General features: G+C 42.1%; 1 protein-coding gene across 3 annotated transcripts; it reads left to right on the forward strand.

Moving 5' to 3' along the window:
* crocc2 (ciliary rootlet coiled-coil, rootletin family member 2) lies at positions 1–27,863 on the forward strand. Of its 3 annotated transcripts, none has more exons than XR_012098328.1 (3): positions 1–119; positions 6,416–6,566; positions 18,811–18,961. XR_012098328.1 is itself a non-coding variant. In XM_073040692.1 (3 exons), the coding sequence occupies exons 1-3, from the start codon at positions 75–77 to the stop codon at positions 27,016–27,018; spliced, it is 258 nt and encodes an 85-aa protein (XP_072896793.1). In that variant the 5' UTR covers positions 1–74; the 3' UTR covers positions 27,019–27,863. The 3 variants fall into 3 exon arrangements, 2 of the variants coding, with proteins under 2 accessions (XP_072896793.1, XP_072896792.1); XM_073040692.1 differs by lacking the exon at positions 18,811–18,961 and adding an exon at positions 26,957–27,863; XM_073040691.1 differs by lacking the exon at positions 18,811–18,961 and adding an exon at positions 12,367–12,586.
* The last annotated feature ends 104 nt before the right edge of the window (positions 27,864–27,967 follow it).

A 27,967-nucleotide genomic window follows, 5' to 3' on the forward strand; every position in this document is an offset into this window, starting at 1 on the left:
GGGTGCAAGGATCGACTGACTGAAGCTGAGCTGGCGAGTGGCCGCAGCGGGCTCCCGTGCAGCCGACAGTCCCCATGAGTTCGCCGGGGGTCGAGGTCAAGCTGGAGGCTGTGATCCAGGTAGGCGGCCAACTTCAGGGCAAAATTTAATCCGGTGGCCGGCTCGTTGCAAACGGCAAATGGCCAAAGCCTGCGATCCCAGCAAGTTCCATTTTCTGTATTGCATTGCGAGTAACTTGTGCATTTGTACAGTCCAGTGGCAAAATAGTCTTGCTCCCACACACCTTGAAAGCCCCCCTCAATGACGGGCTTCGTTTCTTGCCGATGGATGGTACTGGCCGTTGCTTGGATTTGCAAAGTATATATGAGAGATTGGACAAATGTGAACTGTTTTTTCTGGCGCTGTGGGGGCTGAGGGACCACCTGAATGAAAAGTTTATAAAATTTGGAGAGTCATGGATGGGGTAGAACATTTTTTCTCACTGTGGTAATATCAGATACTGATGCCACAGTTTTAAAACGAAAGGGAGAAAGCTAAAATATTTACGAAACAAGGTTTTTTTTTTACCAGTGGTAGGGTCCTAAAATGCGCTGTCATGAGAAGTGGTTTAAGCAGACGGGACAGCAATATTTAAGATGCACTTAGATAAGACAGGCAAATTTGCAAGGAATTGAAGGATATACAGACAAGAGAAAGTCTGCTGATGCTGGAAATCCAAGCAACACACACACAAAATGCTGGAGGAACTCAGCAGGCCGGGCAGCATCTGTGGGAAAAAGTACAGTCGACGCTTCGGCCCGAACCGGCGACTGTACATTTTTTCCATAGGTGCTGCCTGGCCTGCTGAGTTCCTCCAGCATTCTGTGTGTGTTGAAGGATAGATGGTAGTCTCTGTGCAGATCAATGGAGTTTGATTGTTATCAAGGTCTGCATAGACATTGTGAGTTGTAAGGCTTGCTGTTGGTAAAAGATCTACTGTTCAAAGAGGTTTACTGGCACACGGTGAAGACATTGGAAACTTCCACCTGTTTCTGAGATCCAGTGAAGGGTCCTGGACCTGAAATTGTTTTTCTTTCCACAGATACCACCTGATCACTGATTATTTCCAGCATTTTCTGCTTTTATTGTAGGTAACTACCCCACCATTGTCAATCTATCCCAGATGGCCTGCCTTTTGAAGATTTTCCATTGAACCTCACTTCCTGTTTCGAGATTGAAAGACAAAAATGCAAAGCCCTCGGATCTCCTCTCTTAAAATTGAATCATGATATTATTTTCCACATGGTTGCAGGCCATTCTGTCCATTGTCCCTGCTGTTACATAGAAACATAGACATCTCCAGCTCATTACAGGCCCATTGACCTACAATGTTGTACTGACCATGTAACTTACTCTAGAAACTGCCTAGAATTTCCCTAAGAGTCTCTTAAAATACCCTATTTTATCTACCTCTACCACCTTCGCTGGCAGTACATTCCACACACCTATCACTCTCCGCGTGCAGAACTTATCCCTGACATCCCCCTTGTACCTACTTCCAAGCACCTTAAAACTATGCCCTCTCGTGATAGCCATTTCAGCCCTGGGAAAAAAGCCTCTGACTATCACCATGATCAATGCCTCTCATCATCTTATACACCTCTATCAGGTCACCTCTCATCCTCCGTCGCTCCAAGGAGAAAAGGTCAAGTTCACTCAATCCATCCTCATCAGGCACATTCTCCAATCCAGACAACTTCCTTGTAAATATCCTCTGCATCCTCTCTGTAGTTCATGGGAGTAAGCTGTCCATCATCGGTAGTCCATCAGAATGACTGACTACACTTCACAAAGCTCATCAATGGGTGGTTGGGAGTTCCTGGGAAGGTGGAAATATGCAAATGCAAGCCCCTGTATTTGCTACTGCGGGTCGTCATAGAGGTCTACACAAAGATCATACCTTTGGTCCATTGGGTCTGTCCGGACTACCAGGCATCCAGTGACATTTATCCCACATTTATTCACTAACCTACCCATTTTACAGTCAGCATGTCCTTTGGGTATGGGAGGAAATTGGAGCACCCAGAGGAAACCCTTGCATCCCAGGGAGAATGTGCAAACACCAGTTCAGGATTGAGCCAAGGATGCTGGTGCTTTGAGGCAGTAGCTCAATCGGCTGTAACACAGCGTTACCCAAACATGGCACACAAACGGGACACCGATATCAGCGCACCTCACCCCTCAACATGATGCACTCTGACCAGGGAACAGTTTAAGTACTCCGGAAGACACGGGCTGTGTTTGACACACCAACATTGAAAATCTATCAGGCAGCATCATGTAAAATGAAGCAGAATTAACATTCAAGCAACCCACACAAAATGCTGGTGGAACACAGCAGGTCAGGCAGCATCTATAAAGAGAAGCACTGTCGACGTTTCGAGCCGAGACTCTTCGTCAGAATTAACATTGCCAGTCTTGGTCCATTTGCATTTTCTGACTTTCCATATGAAACACATCACACTTCTTGCATTGCTTTTAATTGCCCCAATGACAACTCATCTCCATGACAACACTGTCTTTGCCTTAACACATTCTCTTTGTTCTATTTGTCCCTTCTTTACTCACCTGGGAGTTGGGAGTTCCTGGGAAGGTGCAAATATGCAAATACAAGCCCCTGCATTTGCTACTGCGGGTCGTCATAGAGGTCTACACAAAGATCATACCTTTGGTTCATTGGGTCTGTCCAGACTGCCAGGCATCCAGTGACATTTATCCCACATTTATTCACTAACCTACCCATTTTACAATTTCTCTTTCCTGGTTTTGACCGAGTCTTCAATCTGAAGCATTAACTGTTTATCTCCCAGCTGCTGGGATAAAAGTACCATTACAAATCCACAGTTAACTCTAAACCTGGAGGCTAGTAGGTTGTGGAGAAGTCTATAGTGCATGTACCTGAATCTGTGACTGTAAGTGCCCTCTGGTAAAGATTAGAGTGACTGTGAGGATCAGTAACGTAATAACTCAATGATTACTCGTACAGTAATTACTTCAATGACATTCAGGTCCTGAATGAAATGGCTCGACTGGTCCCACTAATGTTCCTAGAGACCAAATTTAAAAACAAGAGTTACATCTAGCACTGAAAATTAACAAAACTGCCAATGCTGGAGATGTGAAATAAAAACAGAAAATGCAGTGGAGAGAAGGAGTTGAGATTTCATGGTCACAAGAGATTGTGCAGATGCTGGAAATCCAGAGCAGCACACAAAATACTGGATGAACTCAGCAGGCCAGGCAACGTCAATGGAAGGCAAACATCAGTCGACCTTTCAGGCCAAGATGCAAAACTTCAACTGATGTTTCATGGTAATCAGAAGTGGGAAAAATTTAGACGAGGCATGTTGGAAGTGGCAGAGAGAGGGAAGGAAAGGAGAGAATAAAAGGGATGTCTGATAGTGGGGAGACCAGTAGAAGATAAATGAAGGGTTCTGAAGGTTTGTCAATGGGAGATAATCCTAGGAATTGTATACCCATTGCAACTGTAGAAACATTGAAAACTGTATTGCGGTTGTGAAAATCAGAAATAAGGGAACACTGGGGAAATTCGTCAGGCAGTATCAATACAGGGAGAAAATGGTTTGATTTATCATGGTTCATAGCCTATAATCTTCCATCCAGGTTTGCTGGCCTATGATATGCTGATCAACGTTTCTCTGTTGACTACAGTACTGGAATGCCATGCCTGTGAAGATGTACAGCTCACCACAAGCCAATTATAGGAACCTGGGAATAGGAAGAGACCATTTCACCTATCAAGGCTGTTCAGTCATTCAGTGACTGAGTTGTAATTTAACACATGGTACTCCTTTCCCCCTTCTTTAATATCTGTGCCTAGCGAAAATCCAGCAGCGAAATTTAAACTTACTGTTTCACTAATCCCAAATGCTGCCTGCAGAGGATTAAATATTTCCACCTTGCTATTTACGTAGAAGCGATTCTTAGCGATTTCAGTCCTGAAAGGTCTGTCCATAGTTTTTAAATGACACTCCTGAGGCCCAGTACAGTATACCCTGCTGCAGCTCACACTGGCCACAGAGGAGAACAGGCAGGTGGGTCCTAGCAAGGAAAGTCTCTATTTGGTCTATAATAGTTTTTACTGGAATAACCTCAGCAATCCCATTCCACCTTTCCTTGCTTTCCTGTACCCCTGCAATTATTCTCTCCCACACATGCCCTTTGAATCTTTTGAAGTTCAAATTCAAGAATGTTATCATGAGCATACGTAGCTTTTATTGCAGCACCAGCCACAACAGAGTATGGCACAAACATGGGAAATATAAATATAAACTGCTGTAAATTATATGTCACTTAAATATCACAATAAGTAAATATAACATAATGACATTAGTGCAAGCTGATTTCAAGGTAGAGTGATTTTTTTACCATTAACCTAACAAAGTGATAATTTACTGTAACCAATCAACCTTCCAGCATTAGATAGTGAAGTAGTAGTGAACCCAAATAGCCATACAGGGAGCGTGCATACTGCACATGGACTCTAGCAAAGGTTTGAATCGAACTTGGGTTTCTGTGGCTACGAGGTCGCAGCACTCACTGCTGCTACCTATATGAGACCATTCTCTCATGTAGTTAACAGTTCATTTTCTTCCTTCAAACTTGTTTTTATTATCCCTCTTAACATAAAACAAAATTCCACTTCTTGTCCTTGTCCAATCTCATTGCTAGGCGTTTATAATTAGTAGAAGAGTTGGGACGTCAGGTTGCAGCTGTATGAAACACTGGCCAGCCTACACTAAAGACACTATGTACAGTTCTGGTCACTGCACAACAAGAAGAAGGATATGGTAACATTAGAAAGAGTGTAGAAAAGATTCACATGGACCTTGCCTGGAATGGAAGAGTTTTTACTATTAGGAAAATATTGGATATGCTGGGGTTTATTCTTACTGGAATGTCTTTATACAAGTTTATAAAACTGAGGGGCATAGACAGAGTAAACAGAGTCTTTTTCATAGGGTGAATGACTCTGAAGCTAAAGGGTGTAGGTTTAAGTTGGGGGGGAGGAATGTAAAGGAGATTTGAGCAGCAGGTTTTTCACACAGAGGGTGGTGGGTATGTGGAATTTGAAGAGGTGTGTACAATTACAATATTTAAAAGAGATTTGGACAGATACTTGGATAGGAGAGGGGTAATGGAATATGGGCTAAATGCGGAATTAGTGTAGATTTGCATCACATTTGCCATGGGCAAGATGGCTGAAGGTCCTGTTCTGTGATGTACTACTCGATGACTCTAAGAATTAAACAAGTACTTGGGGATTATCACATCTAAGTTTTCCATAAAGACAAAACTAGTTGGTACGGTGTATATAAGGAGCATTAATAAAATGTATAAAGTGTGGAATTGCAGACTTCCCACTTCTGCTGCAGTTACATGTTTGACCGCAGTGATAGAATCCCAAACTTCTCAGTTCTGCTTTTCTCTGAATAACGGGAATAAAGAATACCTTTAAATGAGGGAGAGTGGTTGCGGTAATTCCTGCTGTCTACTCTGCCAGTGATCCAGCTGAGGTGTGACCTTTGTACTGACCTTACTTCTTAATGGCTGAGAGGTGTGGTGATTCACTGGTATTAACAATAGAAACTGCAACCTTCCCCTTGATCTAACAGCAAGGTTTACATTCCCCGTCTCTCTGATCTGAGGAAATAGTAAATCAACTGTGTTCCCTTATTCTTGCCTGTATCTTGGAATCACAAGTTACACAAACATGATCTTAGGTCCATCAAGTCCATGTTAATTATCACCCACCCATCGACACAAATCGCTTTTTGTTAATCACCACATTCCAATTAACTTGCTTCGCCTCACAGATTCTACCATTCACCCAGGAGTGATTTGCAGTGACCAGTTGATCCATGTCATCTGGATATGGGAGGAAACCTGAGCACTCTGGGAAATCCAGGGAGTTTGTGCAAATCCCACCCATTACCTGAGGTCAGAATTGAACCCTGGCCACTGGAACTGTGAAGTAGCAGCTATACAAGCAGTCCACACCACAATAGTAGTTATGGTTTTCAATACTATATGTGCTGTGGGGAAAGGTTCACTGCTATCTACCTTATCTATTGTCTAGTAATGTACACCTCTGTAAGCTTCCCTCTGCTGCCTCTGTTCCAAGAGAAATACTCCAAGCTTATCTACGCTGTCCATGTGACTGAAAAAAAGTTAAGTATGATATTCCTTCCTCTTACATTCACACATCCACTTTTCTTTCGTGAACAGCCAAGGCAATGACAACATGTTGGCAATGGGACCAGGTTGTCTACTCCGGAAAGCTTCAGTGATGGCTTTGGAGGTGTTTGCTCTGGACGTGCATGGCTCTCAGCTTACTATTCTGTTATTGTTTCAGAAACTCGAAGAGACTGTCCTGAATCCAGAGGTGCCCGAAGAGGACAAAAGTCTGACGGTGTGTGGTGAGGGGCAGGACTCTGTCCCAACTCCAGTCACTGCTCGAATCCGAGAGATTATTACCAAGAATCTATCCGAGGAAAGCATGGAAGGTTAGTGGGCACTGTTCTAACTAAGTCAAGTCATGTGGACAAGTACAGGGAGGTACTGATACAATGAAAAATTTGCTTGCAAGAACATCACAGACAACACACAGAGCAAAAAAAAGAGACACATCCATGGTGGTGCAGGAAGTGGTCTATAGTGTTCCATTTCTGAGGTAAGATTAGTTACCTCAGGCAGGTTGGTTTAGGAAAGTAGCTGTTCCTGAACCTGATGATGTGGGACTTCAGGCCTCTGTACTTCCTGCCTGTTGGTACCAGTGAGGAGAGGACATAACCTGGATGGTGGTGATACTTGATGATGGTTGTTGCCTTCTTAAGGACTTCCTTCTGGAGATGTTGTGAATGGCAGTGGTAGGGGAAGAACCATGGACCTCGTTGTGTCTACTACTCTGTAGTGTTGGTGGTCCGTCATTTCCGACGATGACATAACCTGCACAGGAGGAGTTTTATAGTGAAAAAGCCATTGCACTGGGGCAGTTCCACCGTCTTGGCCCAATGGTACGCAAAATCGTCATGGCTAGAGAATTCTTCAGCTGCAGTGGACAGGCATGATGCCTTGTGTGCCTTGTCATGCCCTTCACTCTCCACAAAGTGTTGCAGCACCGTCTTCTTGGCTGTTGGATCTTGTAGTTGATTTCACTGTTGGAACTAGCTTCACCTGCTGGGGTAGGCATATCCCTATCTCACGGGGGTTGGAGGTTCCAGGCTATCCTCACCTGGTTTAGCCTGCCTGTAGATGTGGTGTGCCAGGTTGTGGCTATTGTGAACAGTTACTTGGAGATACAGGTAAGAACTGGGTGTCAGGTGGGGACCGAAGGTGACCGAGCTGCCCCTGGAGTGGAAGATGTGTTATGCCTGTGCCACCCCCCCCTCCTTTTTGAGAATCGCAAGATCGCTATTAAGTCAGGGCAGGAGACCCAGGAAATGAGAGAGAGACGTTTGGAATATCCTGGCCCCAGCGATACAAAGCTACGGAACAGGTCATTGTCTTTTGCAGACGGGATTGTGTATTGAGTACTGTACTTCATGGAAAGCCCTCAGGCAACGTGGGCTGGTTGGGGGGATGGCATCATTCCACCCTGATTGACATCTGAGACCCTGTGAGTCAGGATAAAAGAGAGACTGGGGAACGGCCCTTGACACGCACCAGGAGAAACGCTAGTTCTGTGACAGCGTTTAATAGCAATAGCCGGTGGAGGGCCCACGTGTGTCCTTTCCCATTGCCCCGGGATTGAGGCCCTACCACGGAAGTCGGCTTAGCTAAGGAAGAGATCACCACCGACGCCATTTTGAAAGATCGACACCATAAAACAGAAAACCGGGCAAGTTCTAAAAACCTCGTCTCTCTCTCCAACCAAAAGCTGCAGCTTGAATGAACTTGAGTGACTTTTATATTTCCATCGGACAATACATTATCCCCTAGACAACGATAGAGCTATTTCTTATTGATTATTATTATACCCGCGCTTTTAGATTTAGTATCGACGACGTATATTATCTGTATGTTTGCATTGATATTATTTTTATGTATTTTATCAATAAATACAGTTAAAAATAGTACCATCAGACTTCAACGGACCTCTCTATTTTTGCTGGTAAGTGACCCAGTTACGGGGTACGTAACAGATGACAAACCTGCCACCGGAGATGCTACCTCTCCCTGGATACTCCATACACTCTACTCTGTAGTAGAAAGAAAGCATGTTACCAGTACGCAACAGGATAGTGGTAAATAGGTTACTGGGTTACTGTGGGATTGAACGTGACTGTCAGCGAACATTATCATAGAGTACTATTCTTCTCCTTCACTTGATGCACTCTGCTCTAACTGTGGGATATCCAGGTACAGCGTGCAGAAGGCATTGTGAGGACAAACAGGCAATTCGGAGTGAAGCTGAAGACAGAATCAGATGCATGATATTTGTGGCAGTGTTTGCCTGCCATTACTTCCTATAGGGTGAAACCTAACAGCATAAATGGGAGTGATTCCTCACTCCTTGATGAACCTTTACGCTTGCTTTGAATGGGAGAATAACACTAGATCTGTGTGAATCCCCATAGCATCTGGTGACACTGAGATCTCTGTCTTGGAGGGCAGTATCCAAAAGTTCTTCAAGAGGGTAAATCATTGCACACACAGCATCAGGTCCCGGTGGTGCACCTGGGCCAGTATGAAAATCTGTGCCGACCGCCTGGCAGGGGTGGTCATGGATATCTCCCAACTCTTGCTGCTGCAGTCGGAGGTTCCTGCCTGCTTCAAAAGGGCATCGATCATTCTGGTGCCAGAAAGGAAGGATGAATTGCCTCAATGATTATTGCCCGGTCTAGTACTCACATCTACCTTAATGAAGTCATTCGAGAGTTGGTTATGGCTAGAATTAACCCCTGCCTGAGCAAGGACCTGGACCCACTGTAATTCATCTACTGTCATAGTAATTCTACAGTGGATACAATCTCAGTGGTTCTTCACTCTGCTTTGGGCAGCAACAAGACTTACATAAGGCCACTGTTTATCAATTACAGCTGAGCTTTCAGCATCATAATTCCTTCAGCACCAATAACCAAGTGTCAAAACCTGGGCCTCTGTACCTCCCTTGCAACTGGATCCTGGACTTCCTTATTGAGAGATCACCATCAGTTTGGAAATGACATCTCACTGACATCAACACTGACTTAATGATGAGTGTTTGGCCCACAGTTCCACTTTCTCTACTCTCAAGACCTACACACAGCTTCATGTCTAATTTCAGTGATGACACCACTGTTGTTGGTAGAATCTCAAGTGGCAACAGGAGGCATAAAGATAGATCAGGTTGGTTCAGTGATACTCCAACAACAACCTCACACTCAACATCAGCAAGACTAAGGAATTGATTGTGAACTTCAGGAAAGGGAACTCAAGAGAACACACCAGTCCTCATTGAGGGTTCAGTGGTGAAAATGGTGAGCAGCTTCAAGTTCAAGGCATCAGCATTTCAGAGGATCTGACCTGGGCCCGACACAAAAAAGACATGGCAGCAGCTGTACCTCTTTGGGAGCTGGAAGATGTCACCAAAGACTCATAAAAATTTCTATAGCTGTAAGATGAGACTGTTCTGACTAGTTGCTTCACAGATTTGTATAAAGCCTCCAATGTATCTGCCTTTCCCATCATCTGGTAGTGAGCTCCACACATCTAAAAAAAAACTACCTCAGACATTCACCTACACTTTCATCCATTCACCTTAAATTATGCCCCCTTGTATTAGCCATTTGCGAGCTGGTGCTGATTCTCCACTTTACGTTTTCTTTTATCATCTTACACATCTCTATCAAGTCACCTCACAACTCTCCAGAGGTTGTTCAACCTTTCATCATTAGACATGCTGTCTAATCCATGCAGCATCCTGGCAAATCTCCACTCCCACTCCCTGAAGTTTCCATAACCTTCCTATAATGAGGTGACCAGAACCGAACACAATTCTCCAAGGGTGGTCTAACCAGAGTTTTATAAAACTGCAACACTACCTTGCAGTTCCTGAACTCAATTCCCCTGACTAATGTAGGCTAACACACCATATGCTTTCTTAACCTATTAACTTGCACAAAAACTTTGAGGGATCGATAGACCAGGGCCCCAAGATCCCTCTGTCCCTCCAAACTCCTAAGAATCCTTCCATTAACCTTGTATTCTGCCTTCAAGTTCAAGCTTCCGAAGTGTATCACTTCACAATTTTCCAGATTGAACTCCATCTGTCACTTCTCAGTTCAGCTCTCCACCCTACCTTGTCTTGTAACCTATGACAGTTTACCGCACCATCCACAACTCAATCAGCCTTCGCGTCATCTGCAAAGTTACCTGCACACCCTTCCACTTCCTCATCCAAGTCATTAATAACATTCAAAAGAGCAGCGGTCCCAGAAAAGTATGAAGCAGAATACCACTGTTCTCTACTAGATAATTTCAGGGACGTCAGGGTGGTTATAAAAGTGGTAGGGGATGGTATTGCTAATCAGAAATATTTCACAGCTGCAGAAAGTGAGGACATTGTGGAGGGATTGTCTTCCAGGTTGGTGTGAGTGGAAGTCAGAAATGGTAAGGGAGCAATCACTATATTGGGCGTATTCCATAGAAACGCCAATAGCAACAGAGATACCAAGGAGCAGACTGGGAACAGGTTTTGTAACAATGCAACTATAACAAGTTTGTTGTCATGAGTGACTTCAGCTTTAACAGGCATCTCTTTAGTGCAAAAGGTTTTGATAAGGTGGAATTTGTTAGGTGTGTCCTGAAAGGGTTCCTGACTCAATATGTCATTAAAGTAGAGGAAAGGCCACATTGGATTTGGTGCTAGACAATGAAGGTGTCAGATCTCTCAGTGGGTGAGTGTTTTGGAGACAGTGACCACAACTCTCTAACCTTTATCATAGCCTTGGAAAGGGATAAGATGGTACAGGAAAGTATTTAACTGGGAGAGGCGGAATTATAATGGTATTAGGCAGGTGCTGAGTGTAGTCAAGGAAATGTTCAACAGAAATGTGGAGGTCTTTTATGGAGTTCCTGCATGGAGATCTGGATAGATAAGTCCCATTGAGGCAGAGAAAAAATAGTTGGAACCACAGTTGACAGGAAGGAGCTTAAGAATAGAGGAATTTCTCGCAGGTCAGTGGCGGTTATTTAAAAAGGGAGCTTCGAGAGCGTTCGTCCATTGTATGTGGCCTATCAGCGGTGTGAACAGAGCTCTACCAAGAGGGATTTCTCACAGGTCAGTGGCGGTTACTTAAAAAGGGAGCTTCGAGAGCACTCATCCTTTGTATGTGGCCTATCAGCGGCTATAACCGGAGCAACATTCATGAGTTAGATAGCAGGGAAGGTTCAGGCATAAAAGGGAGGCTCTACCTAGCGGAGTGGTCATTGACGGAGTGGTCTGAGGCATAGTGGTAGGGCTTTGGCTCATTCAGGCTTCAGCGATAATGGGTCGAGGCGAGGTAAGTTAGAAACAGAAAGTATGTCTGTGAGGCCGGTGTTCTGTACTGGGTGTCAGATGTGGGAAGTCCGGGAGACTCCCAGCCTCCCAGACAGCCAGATCTGCACCGGGTGCGTCGAGCTGCAGCTCCTTAGGGACCGGGTTAGGGAACTGGAGATGCAGCTCGATGACCTTCGTCTGGTCAGGGAAAGTGAGTCGGTAATAGAGAGGAGCTATAGGCAGGTAGTCACACCGGGGCCTCGGGAGACAGATAAGTGGGTCACAGTCAGTAGAGGGAAGGGCAAGAGTCAGATACTAGAGAGTACCCCAGTGGCTGCCCCCCTTAACATTAAGTACTCCTGTTTGAGTACTGTTCAAGTCAAATAAAAAGTTGCCTACAATGTAAGCTGGAAAGTTTCCTATCTCATCCAGGCATGCTTGGCCATGCTTAGGCGGCACGGCTGCTGCATGGCAGGACAGGTTGTAGTAATAATTATTGCATTCAGGACTGTAAGGATGGGATTTGCTATCACCAAACACAAATTTCTATAAAGGATTTTGATATTTGAGACAGATGCTTCCCAGAATAATTGACGCCAAGATTAAGAGAAGTATTTTTGTTGGTCCACAAATCAAACAGATCATCAATGACAGGCAATTTGAAGAATTTTTAGTGGGACTGGATAAAATCACATGGAAGGCATTCAAGAAAGCTGTTGAAAATTTTCTCAGCATCTACAGAACACCAAACTACATGCAGCTGGTTGAAAGCATGCTTCAAGCATATAAAACCATGAAATGCAACATGTCACTAAAGATTAATTTTCTCCATTCCCATTTAGACTTCTTCCCTGCAAATCTTGGTGCTGTTAGTGACAAGCATGGTGAAAAGTTTCACCAGGACATTGCGGCCATGGAGAAAAGATCTCTCCATCAGTGCTGGCTGATTATTGTTGGACACTGAGGCGAGAGGCCTCAGACACTGATTACAAATGAAAATTGTTAACAAAATAATTTTAACTTAGTTGAACTATTGCAAAGCATCAGCACCATTATGCAATTAAACACATTATATTCAATAAATGTTAATTTGTTGTTTCTCCAAATTCCTACGTGATATAAGTATTCTGAAATTATATTTGTGTTCATCTTCAAGAAGTCTATCACAAACAAAAAAAATTCTGAGGAAACAACACTTTTGAAAAAATTTGTTGTCCAGTGATATCAAGCGTATGAGGAGTATTCCGGGTTGGATAATCCAGGGAGGGACGACCAAGTCTTCCTGAAAATACTGAACAAAGGCCTGTGTTCAGCCCACCAGGAATTTTTAGATTTAGGCAAAACAGTGGGTTGACCTACTCTGCAGTAGTTTTGTGGGCTAGTTAGATAGACCGAAGGAAGTGCAAGAGAGATCGGCTACGAGTGTGGCCATTTGGGACATGGTTGGAGGCACTGTCCAAAACAGAGGATATCACAGCAGACACATAATCTCTCACCCCACTGGCACCCAGTCTGACCAATCTGACTGTCGATCAGATCAAAGAGCTAGTAAAGGTGGCTCCTAGGTCAGAAAAAGATGTGGCGGCAGGCCCCACTGCCAGCGCTGGTGACCTGCGGATGTACACAACAGCATTGTTAGGGGGACGGCAATATGATATGTTAGTGGACACAGGGGCTTCAGTATCGATTATAGACCTACCCTTGCCAACAACTGAATAAGCCATTGATATTAGGGATGTAGGAGGGAAAGCAGTGAAAGTGAGTCACAAATACTGGAAATCGGGGGAGTGCAGCTCCCAGTGTATTTCTGGGTATGTCCAAGTATTGAGGGCACTATCCTTGGAATAGACATCCTAAGGGAAGCAGGAACTGTTATAGATTCGGGAAAGGGAGAAATAATATGGACAAGTCAGGGGCAGTGAATGTGTACAACCAACAGAATACACAACCTGGCTCGCATAGTCGCAGCTGCCCCGATCACCAGAGACTGGAGCCATGATGGTGTCTATGGGTTACTTTGTCAGCAGTTCCAGCAGCGTGGGCTACACACAAGCAAGATTGTGGTTCAGTAAAGATAAACCCAGTTAAAATAGAGGAGGCAACACCAGAGAATCTGCAGATGCTGGAAATAAATAAAAACACAAAATGCTGGATAGATCCCATAGATGCTGTCTGGCCTGCTGAGTTCTGCCAGCATTTTGTGTTTTTATTAGAGGAGGGTCTGTATAAACTCCGTAAGCAGTACTCTATAAAAACTGACACACTGACAGCTGTCCAGGGTATAGTGAAGGAACAGAAACACCAGGGGATACTCAGAGAGATTGCAGCCACTACTAACTCGTCTATATGGCTAGTAAAGCCCAGTGGAGCATATCCATTAACAGCAGGCTATACCGCCCTTAAGACCATGCCGAGATTGCATCCCATAGTAGCGGGCCCTGAAACAATCCTGAATGGCTTGTTTCCAGAACATAAAGTTTTTCCACGGTGCATTGGACTTCATCAACTGTGGGATTGTGTTTAAAAGCCGAGAGGTAATGTTACAGCTATATAGGACCCCACTTGGAGTGCTGTGCTCAAGTCTGGTCACCTCACTACAGGAAGTATGTGGAAACTATAGAACGTGTGCAGAGGAGGATTGGGGAGGATGGATGTTGCCTGGATTGGGGAGCATGCCTTATGACAATAGTTTGAGTGAACTTGGCCTGTTCTCCTTGGAGCGATGGAGGATGAGAGGTGACCTGATAGAGGTGTATAAGATGATGAGAGGTATTGATCGTGTGATAGTCAGAAGCTTTTTCCCAGGGCTGAAATGGCTATCACGAGAGGGCAGTTTTAAGGTTTTTGGAAGTAGGTACAGAGGAGATGTCAGGAGTAACTGTTTTACCTAGAGTGGTGAGTGTGTGGAATGGGCTGCCGGCGATGGTGGATACGATAAGAGTTTTTTAAGAGACTCCTGGATAGGTACATGGAGCTTAGAAAAATAGAGGGCTATGGGTAACCCTAGGTAATTTCTAAAGTAACACATGTTTAGCACAGCATAGTGGGCTGAAGGGCCTGTATTGTGCTGTAGTTTTCTACGTTTCATTGTGACTAATATACTTCAGAGCTAGAAGGTGGTGTGGAGAAAGCCTCGGTGAGTAGCACTTAGAAAAACCGCAAGGCATTCTACACATATGTAATGAACAGGAGGATGGCTAGAGTGAGGATAGGATTAATGAGGGATAAAAAAGAAAATGTGCCTGGTGTTGGAGGAGCTAGGGTAAGTAGTTAATTTACTCACTGTTGAGAAGGATACTGACAAATGTGAGAACACCTTGAAAAAGGTTGATTTACTGGAACAAGTTGACATTAAGAAAGAGGATGAACTTTGGAAAAACACCAGGATAGGTTAGTCCCTGGAGCCAGACAGGATATAGTGCAGGCCACTGCAGGAAGTGAGGGAAGCGCTTGCTGTATCTTTGGTGATGATCTTTGGGTACTCTGGCCACGAGAGTAGTATCAAAAGACTGAAAGATGGTAAATGTTATTCCTTTGCTAAATAAAGGTAATAGGAATAGCCCTGGGAATTATGGAGCAGTGAGTCTAACAGTGTTGTTACGGTTAAGAAAGAAGACAGCTATCAAGCCCAGCATCCATGGCATTGGGTTTGCCAGCTCGTCAGTCAACTCTCTGAACTTCTCGTGGGGAATCAGTGAATGTCTCACGATGATCCATTTGGCACTTGCCAACAACCAGATAGCAACCATCATCAGTGCTTATGCACCAACTCTGGACTTGCACGAGTATGAAAAAGAGGCCTTCTATGCTTGCCTAGATGCGACAGTGTCAAACATCCCCAAGGATGAGGTAATTCTTTTAGGGGTTGGGACTTCATGCTTTGGAAGAGTAGCGTAGGAAAGGAAGGAATTGGCAACTTCAACTTAATTGGAGTACTGCTTCTCTCCACATGTGCTGAGCACGATCTGATCACCAAAACTCTTTTGCATCAGAAAAACAAATTCAAGGCATTGTGGCAGCAGCCCCGATCTGGGCAGTGGCATCTCATTGACTGTGTCATTGTCCGAGTTAGGGATTGGCACGATGTGAATATCACAAAGGCCAGGAATGGCCCCGAAGACAGCTGGACAGATCATTGACTGATCCGCTCCAACAAGCGCCGGGCCGGATCAGGAAGACTGGGTGCAGGTTGAATCCAGGCAGCGGGGTCCAGGCCCCATTGCGTATCAAAGCGACTGAACCCTATGTTTGGATGATGATTTAGGCACTGGGCTGGATTGAAAAGGTCAGGGTGTCAGGGGCCGAGGTTCAGCTTGCTGCTCCATGATGTTTACTCGGCTCTGCACTGAACTAAGGGTCTGTGCACGGACTCTATTTGTGGACTTCAGTTCTGAATGCTATTTGCTTGCTTTTATTGTTTACAAGATTTATTTTTTCCCCCTGTGCATTGGGTGCTTGAAGATCTTTTTTCCAAAAATTGGTTTTTTTGAGTTTCTTTGTTCTGTGGCTGCCTGTAAAGAGGTGAATCTGAAGGTTGTATAATGTTTATATACTTCGATAATATATGTACTTTGAACTTTGTACTGTCCTTTTATATTTGACCTCCCAAAGTGCAACACATCACATTTCTCTGTATTAAACTCCATCTGCCACGTCTCTGCCCACACATGCTTTGATGACAAATCTACTTTGAACTTTTTGAACTTTGAATCGTGTCCATCAGACTCATGAAAAAGAGAAATGTTCATAAGAAGAGACCAGGCCAAGACTAAAACTCAAGAGCCTGGTTGACACTGCCACCCAAAAGCACCTTCAGGCCTCATTTGGGGAAAACCTCCAACAGGATTATCTGGAAGATATCGAAGAGCATTGGGGTCTGCTTAAGTCCACCACCTTTCATACCTGCAAAAACATCCTTATGGTACAAGTCCAGGAAACATCAGGAATGGTTTGATGATAATGACAGGGAGATAGAACAATTTATCTCCAAGAAACAGAAAGCCTTTTCTGCCTTGGCAGAATGACATTGGCAGCAGAGCCAAAAGAAGACTTTACTCCAGGGCCAAGCCAAATGTCCAGCACCGGGCGAAGGAGCTAAAAACTTCTTGGCGGAGTAAGCAAGCCCTGGAAATGTAGAAAATGGCAGATTCTGGTGACACAAGAGGCATTCATGGTGCTGCCAAGGCAAGGCAGTCTATGGACCAGCGGTGGGGGGAGTGGAGGGAGGTAGAGAGGGGTGGAGAGAGGGGAGGTGGAGGGAGGTTTGGATGAGGAGGTGGGGGGGGGGGGGTTGGAGAGGGGGACAGTGGAGGTCCGAGGGTCCAGGGGGGAAGGGCTATAGGGACGGGGGACAGAGAGGACAGGGGAGAGAGGGGGGGATTAATCAGAATGAGGTTCAAAATTACTTAAGTGCCTGCGTGGGAGGTGGAGAGGGAGTTTTGGATTTGACAGAATTTTTTTTATTATTTAGCTTTTATTATTTAGACATACAGCATAGTAACAGGGTCTTCCGGCCTAACTACACCCATGTGACCAATTTCACCAATTGACGAGTATGTCTTCGTACCATCGAAGGAAACCCATACGGTCACAGTGAGAATGTACAAACGGCTTACAGGCAACAGCGGGAATCGTTATTGTTGACCCTTCTCTGCTGTTATTTTCTATTTTTCTTTTACCATCATGACATCCTGTGGTGGGTATTTCTCAGAGATAATGATCATACAAGGTGAAACGTCAGGCATCCCATATTTATCGTTGAAAAGATCAACTCTTCAAGGTGCTAGGTGTTACTACAATAATCTGGGCATTGAATGAAGTAAGTGTTGTGGACAGATCAGTTCTCACCCAGAAACTGAAAGTGTCTTTTATGGTTTTCTCAAATGGAATCCTAGAAATCTCACCAATAGGTCAACTGCAACACAATGATTTAACAAGATCTTACGTTTCAACACTGAACGCTGGGACATACTGGGTTGACCTTAAAGAGCTGGCATGAATTTATCAGTGTGCTCCCTCCATGCAGACCCCTTATAAATCAATCGCCCAGTTTAAAGTGGGGAAAATTCAGTACAACTAGCTAACTGTAGGATAATGCACCAGCCATCTTGTTATTTTTGCTCTGCCTTCCTGAGCTACTGAACAAGAGAAGTTGTAAAAACTGCTGATGTGGGCAGTGGCCTGATCTGTTATAACAGCTAGTGGAATACTGTGATGTACCATTGAAACAAAGATACAAATTCCATTCACACTTCTATTCCCAAGTGCAAATTTCATTACCAAACACATCTTTAGCCTCAATGCCAATTCGAAACAAATCCATCGAAACAATTTGATTGCTATCCCAACCTTAATGCCAAGTTTACTTCAATCACTATCTCAGCCTAAACCTTAAATCCACCCTAACACCCGAATTCCAGACCCAAATGTATTTCTATGTGTCCAAACTCCAAATGGTTGGCCTGGTGGTGTAGTGGCATCAGCACCGGACTTCGAGGTGAGTGGTCCTGGGTTCGAATCTCGCCGGCTCCTGCACACTTTCCATCTGTACTGGGTTGAGTGTCGAGCTTGCAACTCGGCTTTGTGGAAAACACACAAAATGCTAAGGTAGCGGCAATGGTTGCTGCCTGATGTGCCACAAGGCACAAAGAGGACCAGCTAACTCCGAATGCCATAGCAGCCATTGCTTGAATCTTAGGGTTCCCATAAAATATAGGAGCAGAATTAGACCATTCGGCCCCTCAAGTCTCCTAAAATCCACCATGTAGCCATCCCAGCATCGACTCAAATCTAAAACAAATGTAATCTTATATTAACTAAACGGAACTTACCTTGCGAACCTGTCTCCGGTTTTTTGAGGTTCTGCATAAGTATTTGTTTTGTTTTGTTTAACTGAAATCATATCATCTTTTTCCAACTGTATAAAATCTGCAATTAAGAAGCAAATTAAATGAAATGCCAACTGAGTGAAAGAAATATAAAAACAAGGTTAACGTTACAACTGTTTAGAAAATCCCATGCACAATTTAGAACATGATATTCTCAATGTAATATTATCCATTACAATCACACCTATCGTGCATACTGATGACTTGGCATATAAAGGGATTGCCTATGTAGTAATGAGCCATGGAACACATTCAATGTGGGGCACCTATTCAGTCAGGATGTAATACAATCTATATATTGCTCTGAAAATATTGAGTTCTCGCTATGGATCATAAAGCTCTGTGCACCAGCTCCTTTGTCCTCTTAAACCCTATACTTTGAATATCTGTACCACACAGGTTGGTGTAGGGGAGTTTCCTGGAATCCCTGTGCTCTCACAACATTTCGGTGGGACTAATGCTGGAACCTGCACCTTTTGTTGTGGATCTCAAGTACAATAACAATGTAACATGAGCAACCAAATGCAGCCTCGGGGTGCTCAGATCAACTGGCCAACATACAAATGTATATACATACAAATAAAAGAGAAAATATATATATATAGTGAGGTAGTGTTCTTGGGTTCAATATCCATTCAAAAACCTAATGGCAGAGGGGAAGAAGCTGTTCCTGAATCATTGAGTGTGCCTCTTCAGGCTCCTGTACCTCCTCCCTGAAGGTAGCAATGAGATATTTGTGAATGTCTTTGGTGACATACCAAATCTCCTCAAGCTCCTAATGAAATATAGTCACTGTTGTGCCTTCTTTGTAACTGCATCTATACGTTGGGCCCAGGATAGATCCTCAGAGATGTTGTCACCCAGGAACTTGAAAGTGCTCACTCTTTCCACCTCTAATGTCTTGATGAAGACCATGTGTTCCCTCGGCTTACCCTTTCCTGAGTCCACAATCAATTCTTTGGTGGGACTGATGCTGAGTGAAAGGTCGTTGCTGCGACACCACTCAACCAGCTGATCTACCTCACTCCTGTATGCCTTCTCATCATTTGAGATGCCGTCAGCAATAGCAGTGTCATCAGAAAATGGCACTTGAGCTGTGCCTAGCCACACAGTTACAAGTGTAAAGACAGCAGAGCAGTGGGCTAAGCACTCTTCCTTGACGGGTCATCTGTGTTGATTATCAGCAAGGTAGAGATATTATTACCAATCCGCATAGACTGGGGTCTTCCAGTCAGGCCCAGGTTTTTGACTAGATCTGTGGAATGATTGTGTTTAACCAGCTAGTTAATGTTGAAGTGTAGACCACTTCTGAAAGAATTAGCTCTCTCTTTCAGCTAATATCACCTGGACCTAAACTCTCCAACCAATGGAAGTTTATTGTTTCCATTTATCCCATCAACTCCACTCATATTGCTAGCAGCACCAAAGGAGTCACTGGTTTTGTCCTCTGTAGGTTAGCACACCTTGAAACATGCACAGTTAAAAGGCATGCTTGAGGTCAGACACTGGTGCACCTGAGTGTTCACTGATTACCATCGAGCACAGTGACACAACACTGGCTTACTACAGCCAGGGTGAGGGAACAATTTCCATTTGGTCCTTCAGCCTTATACCCCGGAGGACTGGTGTGTGGATGGTGATCACCTGCATGAGATCACTGGTGGTTCAAAAGGTCAGTGCACATGACGCTTAAAAACTCACTTTACATTTACAATGTCATATTTTGATGCGTTTCTTGATTTACTTCTACATTTTAAATATTTATTTTGTAATTATTGAAATCCACCTGAATAGCTTTTAAATGTTTAACCATTATACAGAGTTAAAAATCCTTTGACAATGGCAATTAGTAGTGTGGATGAAGAGGTAAAGATCTAGGATCCAATGATTAAGCCTGGCTTGCTGCTCAGACCCCATCCATTTCATGGACCCCTGTTGTAGAGGATGAGCTTGAAGTGGCCACCATTTCTAGAAGATGGCTGTCCTGGTAGAGACCATGGCAGTGAGTCCAGGGAGAAGGCCTGCTTGATTTAGCCCAACACTTTGAAAACTTTTACTGTCATCCTCAAAAGTGACAGTAATCTCACCCTGCAAGTGGAATCCATGTATCATTCTGCAACGTTCACGCTGCACTCCTTCCAAAGCCCAGAAATTCTCACCGAACCCCAAGACTAATTAGGAGTTTGTTTAGATTTAAATTAATGATGGCCCCCTTTGTAAAAGTCCTGGAGTATGTAATATGTTTTAACATGTATATCCATGACATTTTACAGGACCATCTCTTTATGTTACCACTCTTTCTATTTTTTTAATTGATTTTTTAATGCATTTTCTCCAACACTACAAATAAAAAAAAACCCAAACCAAAATAAAAAATTAATACAGTGCAAAATAAACATACAATAATAATATAATACAAAAAAGATAATTGAGAAAGCACCCAAATTGAAGTCATGTAAAGTTAGTATCCTCCCCAAGTCCCACAACAAAAAAAAACTCCAGACCAACCACAACAAAATATAGCAGATATAAATCAGGACATTCAAACCCCCAAAACTGTAAATACACTTGAAAACAGAAGATAATAATGCCTACTACCAAAAAAAAAAGAAGAGCTGAAAGTAAGGGACTGAAAAAAAAACCTTAATTAAGAGGAAAGTTATGAAAGTACTCAATAAAAGGTCCCCAGACCTTATGAAACTTTATATCCGAATTAAGAATTGAATAATGAATTTTTTCAAGGTCTAAACAGGACATAATATCATTAAGCCATTGAGCATGCGTGGGCGGGGCAACATCTCTCCATCTAAGGAGGATTAGATGTCTAGCCAGGAGAGAAGCAAAAGATAATATTCGACACTTAGTCGAACTCAAACGTATATCTGTCTCACCCAAAAAACCAAACAGAGCAATTAAAGGGTTAGGTTCTAAGTGGTGATTCAGAATACAGGATAAAGTTATAAAAACATCTTTCCAAAATTACTCTAAACTAGGACAGGACCAGTACATATGAATAAGAGAAGCCTCGCCCCTTTTGCATTTATCACAAAGAGGACTAATATTAGGGTAAAATCGAGATAATTTAGATTTGGACATACGGGCTCTATGAACAATCTTAAACTGTAAAAGGAAATGGCGAGCACAAAGAGAGGTTGAATTAACCGATTTGAGAATCAAGTCCCAAATCTCATCAGATAAAGAGATATTTAAATCATGCTCCCAAGCCATTCTAATTTTATCCACAGGGGCACGCTGTAAGAATGCTGATTTATCACAAATAAATGATATTAAACCTTTACCCAGTGGATTAATAGAAAGAAAGAAATCCATAACATTTTTCTCGGGCATTTCAGGGAAGTTAGGATTTAAAGGATTGATAAAGTGTCTAATTTGGAGATATCTAAAAAAATGGGCATTAGGCAGATTGAACTTAGCAGAGAGCTGTTGAAAGGATGCGAAGCGATTATCGATAAAAAGATCTTCAAAATGTCTACTGCCCTTCCTATACCAATCATAGAATGTTGAGTCATACATAGTAGGTAAAAAAAGATGATTATGTAAGATAGGACTAGAAAGGAAAAAACCATAAAAACCATAAAATTTCCTAAACTGGGCCCATATTCGCAAAGTGTGTCTGACAAGAGGATTAACAATTAGTCTAGACAAACTACTAGGGAGTGCAGAGCTAAGAAGTGCAGAAATAGATAAATCTTTAGTGGAATTCAACTCCATTGCCACCCAATTAGGGCTCTCGGGTTGGCTATGAAAAAAAGACCAAAAGGCAGTGCAACATATGTTAGCTGCCCAGTAATATAAATGAAAGTTAGATAAGGCCATGCCACCCTCTTTTTTAGATTTTTGAAGATAAATTTTATTAATTCTAGAATGCTTATTCTTCCACAGATATGACAAAACAATAGAGTCTAAGGAATCAAAAAAGGTTTCAGGAATAAAAATTGGGATAGATTGAAATAAATATAAAAATTTAGGGAGAACATACATTTTAACAACATGAATACGACCTACCAAGGACATAGATAGAGGTGACCATTGTGACAGACTCTGTTTTGTAGTATATAAAAGATTAGCAAAATTTTCACAAAAAAGATCTTTAAACTTCCTTGTAACTGTAATCCCAAGGTAAGTAAATTGATTATGAACTACTTTAAAGGGGAGGTCACGAAATGCTAATACTTGTGCTTCTTTATTAATCGGGAAAAGTTCACTCTTATGTAAATTAAGTTTATAGCCAGAAAACTGGCTAAATTGATCAAGAAGTGAAAACATTGGAGGTAAGGATGTGGACGGATTTGAAAGAAAAAGTAATAGATCATCAGCATAAAGAGAAACATTATGCTCAAAACCCCCCTCCAGATCCCGGTCAGTTCAGGACAGCTTCAGAATGTTATCGCCAGAGGTTCTATAGCCAAATCAAAGAGAAAGGGACTTAAAGGGCATCCTTGACGGGTGCCACGTTTGAGGTTAAATAGCTGAAAATTAGTCAAAACAGAGGCGGTAGGACACAGATAGAGCAATTTGATCCAAGAGATAAAACTTTGACCAAAGTCAAATTTTTTTAAAACTGCAAAGAGGTAGTTCCACTCTATACGATCAAAAGCTTTCTCCGCATCAAGAGAAATAACACATTCAGGAATCCCAGTTGAAGGTGAATATAAAATATTAAATAAACGCTGAATGTTAAAAAAAGGAAGACGGTTTTTAATAAAACCAGTTTGATCATCAGAAATAATAGAGGGAATAACAGTTTCTAATCTATGAGCCAAAACTTTGGCCAAGATTTTAACATCAACATTAAGCAAAGAAATCGGCCTTTACGAGGAGCACTCTGTGGGGTCTTTACCCTTTTTTAATAAAAGAATAACAGATGCCTCATTAAAAGAGGGTGGCAATTTACCATAATTAAACGAGTCAGATAGTACTGAGAGTAACTGAGGAGAAAGGAGTGAAGAGAACGATTTATAAAACTCTACGGGGAACCCATCAGGTCCAGGAGATTTTCCTGAAGACAATGCAGAAATTGCAAAAGATATTTCTTCTGATGATATAGGCTCATTCAGTTTTTCTTTAAAATCAGATGAAAGTGAAGGAATATTCAGATTATTTAAGAAAAGATCAACAGAAATATTCTCATTCAGAGATTCAGAGGAATAAAGCCAAGAGTAAAAATTTTTAAATACGTCATTGATTTCTAAGTGATCCGATGTAAAATCCCCATTCTCCTTCTGGATCTTTGTAATATGTTGTTTAGCTTTAGAACGCCTCAGCTGATTAACTAGAAATTTACCAGATTTGTCACCATGAATATAAAAGCGACTCTTACTTTCAAGAAGTTGGCGTTCAACAGGTTGAGTAGACAGAAGATCAAATTTAGTTTGAAGTTCTACACGCTTCTTGTATAATTCAGGATTATTACTTTGAGCATACAATTGATCTAATTCTTTAATCTGATTAATTAGGTCTAATCGATCTATACGGGACTTTCTATTAAGATTTGCTGTATAAGAGATTATTTGACCCCTCAAATATGCTTTCATGGCATCCCAGACATTCTGGGATGACATTTCAGATGATGTATTAGTGTTAAAATAAAAATTTATCTGATCCTTAATAAATTTTAGAAAGTTATCATCTGATAATAAAGTCGAATTAAAACGCCAGCGTTTATTCCTCTGAGGGAGACCAGGAAAGTTTAAAGACAAAGTAATTGGGGCATGGTCAGAAATCAGTATACTCTGATAATCACAGAATAGACAAATGAAATAAGTTGATTATCAAGTAAAAAATAGTCAATTCTAGTAAAGGTATGGTGAACATGTGAAAAAAAAGAATAAGCTCTCTCAGTAGGATGAAGAAAATGCCATATATCTGAGATACCATAATTAGAAAGAAAAGAGTGAATAGCTAAAGCAGACTTAGTCGGTGATCTAGTAACAGAGGACGATCGATCCAAATTAGGATCTAACCAACAATTAAAGTCGTCAACCATTATAAGAGAATATGAATTTAAATCTGGTAGTGAGGAGAAAAAACATTCAAAAAAATTAACTTCATCAAAATTGGGAGCATACAGGTTTGCTAGTACAACTTCAGTATTATATAATTTACCAGAAACAATAATAAAACGGCCATTTGTATCAGATATCTTATTATGGAGTTCAAAAGGAATATTTGAATTAATAAGGATAGAAACCGCACCCCCCCCCCAGCTTTGGCGGCAAAGGATGAATGAAAATGTTGACCCACCCACTTTGACAAAAGCCGAGAATTATCAAAACTACGAATATGAGTTTCCTGAAGGAAAGCAATGTCAGCTTTGAGTTGTTTAATATGAGAGAAGACCTTCCTTCTTTTAACAGGATGATTCAATCCCTTCACATTCCAGCTCACAAATTTAAGTGTTTTAACCATTATCAATTGCTAGTGCATAGAAGGTAGTAGGCATATAAAAAAATCAAACAGTACAATAACAGTCTGGGAGCAAAAATGTAAACATAAATCAGTAGAATCAGGACACAGACATGTCCTGAATAACAAGGGAAAAACAAAAAAAACAGTGAGTAGTGTTGGAACTGGAGAACCCACCCCACCCTCACAACCCAAAACTAGATGGCTACCCAAAAAAGCAGCTAGCTCTACGAAAAATATTAACCCAAAAATGACTTCCAGTTCCGTATCGTTGACAAAGGTTCCGTATACACAATATAGCAAATAATAGCTAATTTATGCACTAGAGAGCAAAATTACAAATAGGAACAACTTCATCAGAAAAGGTATAAAACTTATATTAAAAAAATCAGAAAAAAAACTAACCTACCCGCGAGAAACTATGAAAAATTGAAAGAAAAAAAAATAAAAAGGGGGGAAGGGGGAAATTATAAATTTAAAGAGAGTACTTATCAGCCGTTTACAAAAAAAAAGCAAATCTTATACTATAAATCAACCAACAGGGAGGCCTTCAATAAAAAACTCCAAGCCTCCAAAACAAATTAAGATCAATTGTAGTTCTCTATAGATAACATTATACAGAAGTAAAATAAATTACACAGGTAAAATCTAAAAGTCCGCAGGGAAACATTAAATTTAAATCATCTATTTAGGAAAAACGCACCAAGTCCAGGGAGAGATTAACTAGAGCCCTTAGAATCTCAATAGTTAATGTCTGAATTATTCAATTAGAGTCTGAGTTTGGAAAAAAGAACTTTACTTCGAAAAGTACTTATCAGCCATTTTAGAAAGTCAGACCGGTTCCGAAGAAGTCAAGATGGCTGGAAGATTTCCAAAAAACAACTCAGCCTCCTTCACTGATTTAAACCACTTATTTTCTCCAGTAGTAAGCGTAATTCGAAGATCGGCTGGATTACGGAGAGAAGGTCTGAATCCACGATCAAAAAGCACTTTTATTACACCTTTAAGCTCAGCACGCATCTTCAGAACCTGGGGGGCATAATCTTCCACAAAACGAATATTCGTGTTTTGAAAAGCAAAAGTACCTCTGCAGCGTGCCTCCATAATCAAACGGTTTTTCACCTGGTATCGATGAAAGCATAAAATAATTGGCTGTGGATGGGAACCCAAAATTGCACGAGGAACATAAATCCTGTGAGCCCTTTCTAGCTCAGGTGGAGTCGGAAGAAATTCTTTCCCGAAAATCTCACAGAGAAAAGAAGAGAAAAATTCAACGGAAGAGCCCTTTTCGGTGGCCTCCGGCAAACCGAGAATTCGCAGATTGCAGCGTCTGCTCCGATTTTCGAGATCCACCATTTTGGAAGTAAGTTTACTGTTCTCCTCCGCTAGGTTGGAGCAGAAAGTTTCGAGATGTTGAACACAGTGTTCTAAATCTTCAGAGGTTAGGTCGATGCGAGATAAATGTTCAGCATGGTCATCCACTCTGGCATTAATCTGATCCAATTTTGATTCCAGCTGATTGATAGAAGTTCTCAATTCAGTCTTGATATCCGTTAAAGTATCTTGTCGATGTTGTTCCAAAATAGCGAGAATCTCAGCCGACAGAGCCGTGGAAGTTTCTTTTTTCTCGATTTTAGTACCTTTTGTAGCCATTATGAGATAGGTGTATTCGCAGGCAGATAAAAGAAAACTAATAAAATAACAAACTAAGGTTTAAAAAGGGAGACACATAGCGCAAAGATAGGAAATATAACGGAGCAAAAGTTTGAAGCGACTAAACAATCGCCATCTTACCAGAAGTCTTCACTCTTTCTATTTTATCATCATACAAAAAGTTCTCAATTCTATCCCCTTTAGGTCCAAAGTTGCTGATCTCAAATTTTCCTACATTACATTGGATTTACCACCATTTTCCTATTCAAAAAATAGGGATTTTTCACGTTACGTTGCTATTATCATACTTTACGTCCACAACATATCTGCAGCCCTTGAATTCAGAGAGTACCTCTGCTCCTAATCATTGTCCTAATAAATAATGTAGTCTAGATATTGTCCGAAAGAGGATCAAACCCAGTGGTTGGGCCTAACCTGATTATTGAATAACCTACTCTCTCCTTAGCATTATGGGGGCAGCCATTAGGACCATCACAGGGGCTGCTGAGCGAGCGTCCAGATGACTAACGATCAAGAGGTGTGACCCGTGGACCAACGCAGCTGGGACACAAGCCAGAGCCTGATCAACCCTGGCTGGGTGGCCTGGGTGAGAGTGTCTGACATCGAAGCATCCGAAACACCTGATGACCCCGGGTCACATCCCTCTTGTGTCCCAGCATACACCCTCGGATGTACCTCAGCATCAAAGCAGGCCTCAACTCCTCCTTTAGAATCAGCATCAGTACTCCAGGCCTGTGCCAATCCCAGCCCAGCACCTTCTATTATATGCATGGAGCACACCGATAAAGAAAGAATGCCTTCCTACCATACAAAGTACCTGCTTGTGTTTGAAGATCGGTGGTTGTAATGTTACATGATATAACAGAATATTTTATGTCTATAATTGAGAAATAAGACAATCAGTACAAGGAGTCCACACTACAGATTGTGTTGAATTTTGTTTAACTTCACCTCTATTCTTCTCTGAGTTGATATTATTTCCACATCCATAATCCATACCACTCAGCACTGTGGCTCCTTTTGATAGCAAACTCTACTCCACCAGCCTCCGGGTTGTTTCTCCTGAATTATTTACTAGATTATTACCATTTACTTAGAGCTATCAGCTTAATGGTCTCGAGTTTTAAACTCTCCCACATGCAGTAATTTTGTTACCTCTATCTTTTTCTACTTTTAACAGGCTGTATTGGGTAACATCATTCCTCTTTAGATTTACAGAAAAAGGCTGTAATTATTATACTCTTGAAGTTCTGGTAAATATCATTTACACCTTCTCCAGTGCCTTTATCGCCCCTCGTAATAAACTCAGGAGGTTCTGCAGATGCTGGAAATCTTGAGCAATACACACAAAATGCTTGAGGAACTCAACAAAATCAGGCAGCATCTGTGGAGGGAAATAAACCGACGACGTTTTGGTCCAGGATCCTGCATCAGGACTGGGAAGGAAGGGAGAGGA

This window comes from Hemitrygon akajei, chromosome 3, assembly GCF_048418815.1.
Source record: "Hemitrygon akajei chromosome 3, sHemAka1.3, whole genome shotgun sequence".
Classification (NCBI taxonomy): domain Eukaryota; kingdom Metazoa; phylum Chordata; class Chondrichthyes; order Myliobatiformes; family Dasyatidae; genus Hemitrygon; species Hemitrygon akajei.

What these genes read in the sequence shown, in the direction of transcription:
- crocc2 (XM_073040691.1), top strand. Translation starts at nt 75, where the DNA reads ATGAGTTCGCCGGGGGTCGAGGTCAAGCTGGAGGCTGTGATCCAG. An exon ending in AGCTGGAGGCTGTGATCCAG is followed by an intron (nt 120 to 6,415) that starts GTAGGCGGCCAA and finishes TTATTGTTTCAG; the next exon opens with AAACTCGAAGAGACTGTCCT. An exon ending in ATCCGAGGAAAGCATGGAAG is followed by an intron (nt 6,567 to 12,366) that starts GTTAGTGGGCAC and finishes ATTCCCATTTAG; the next exon opens with ACTTCTTCCCTGCAAATCTT.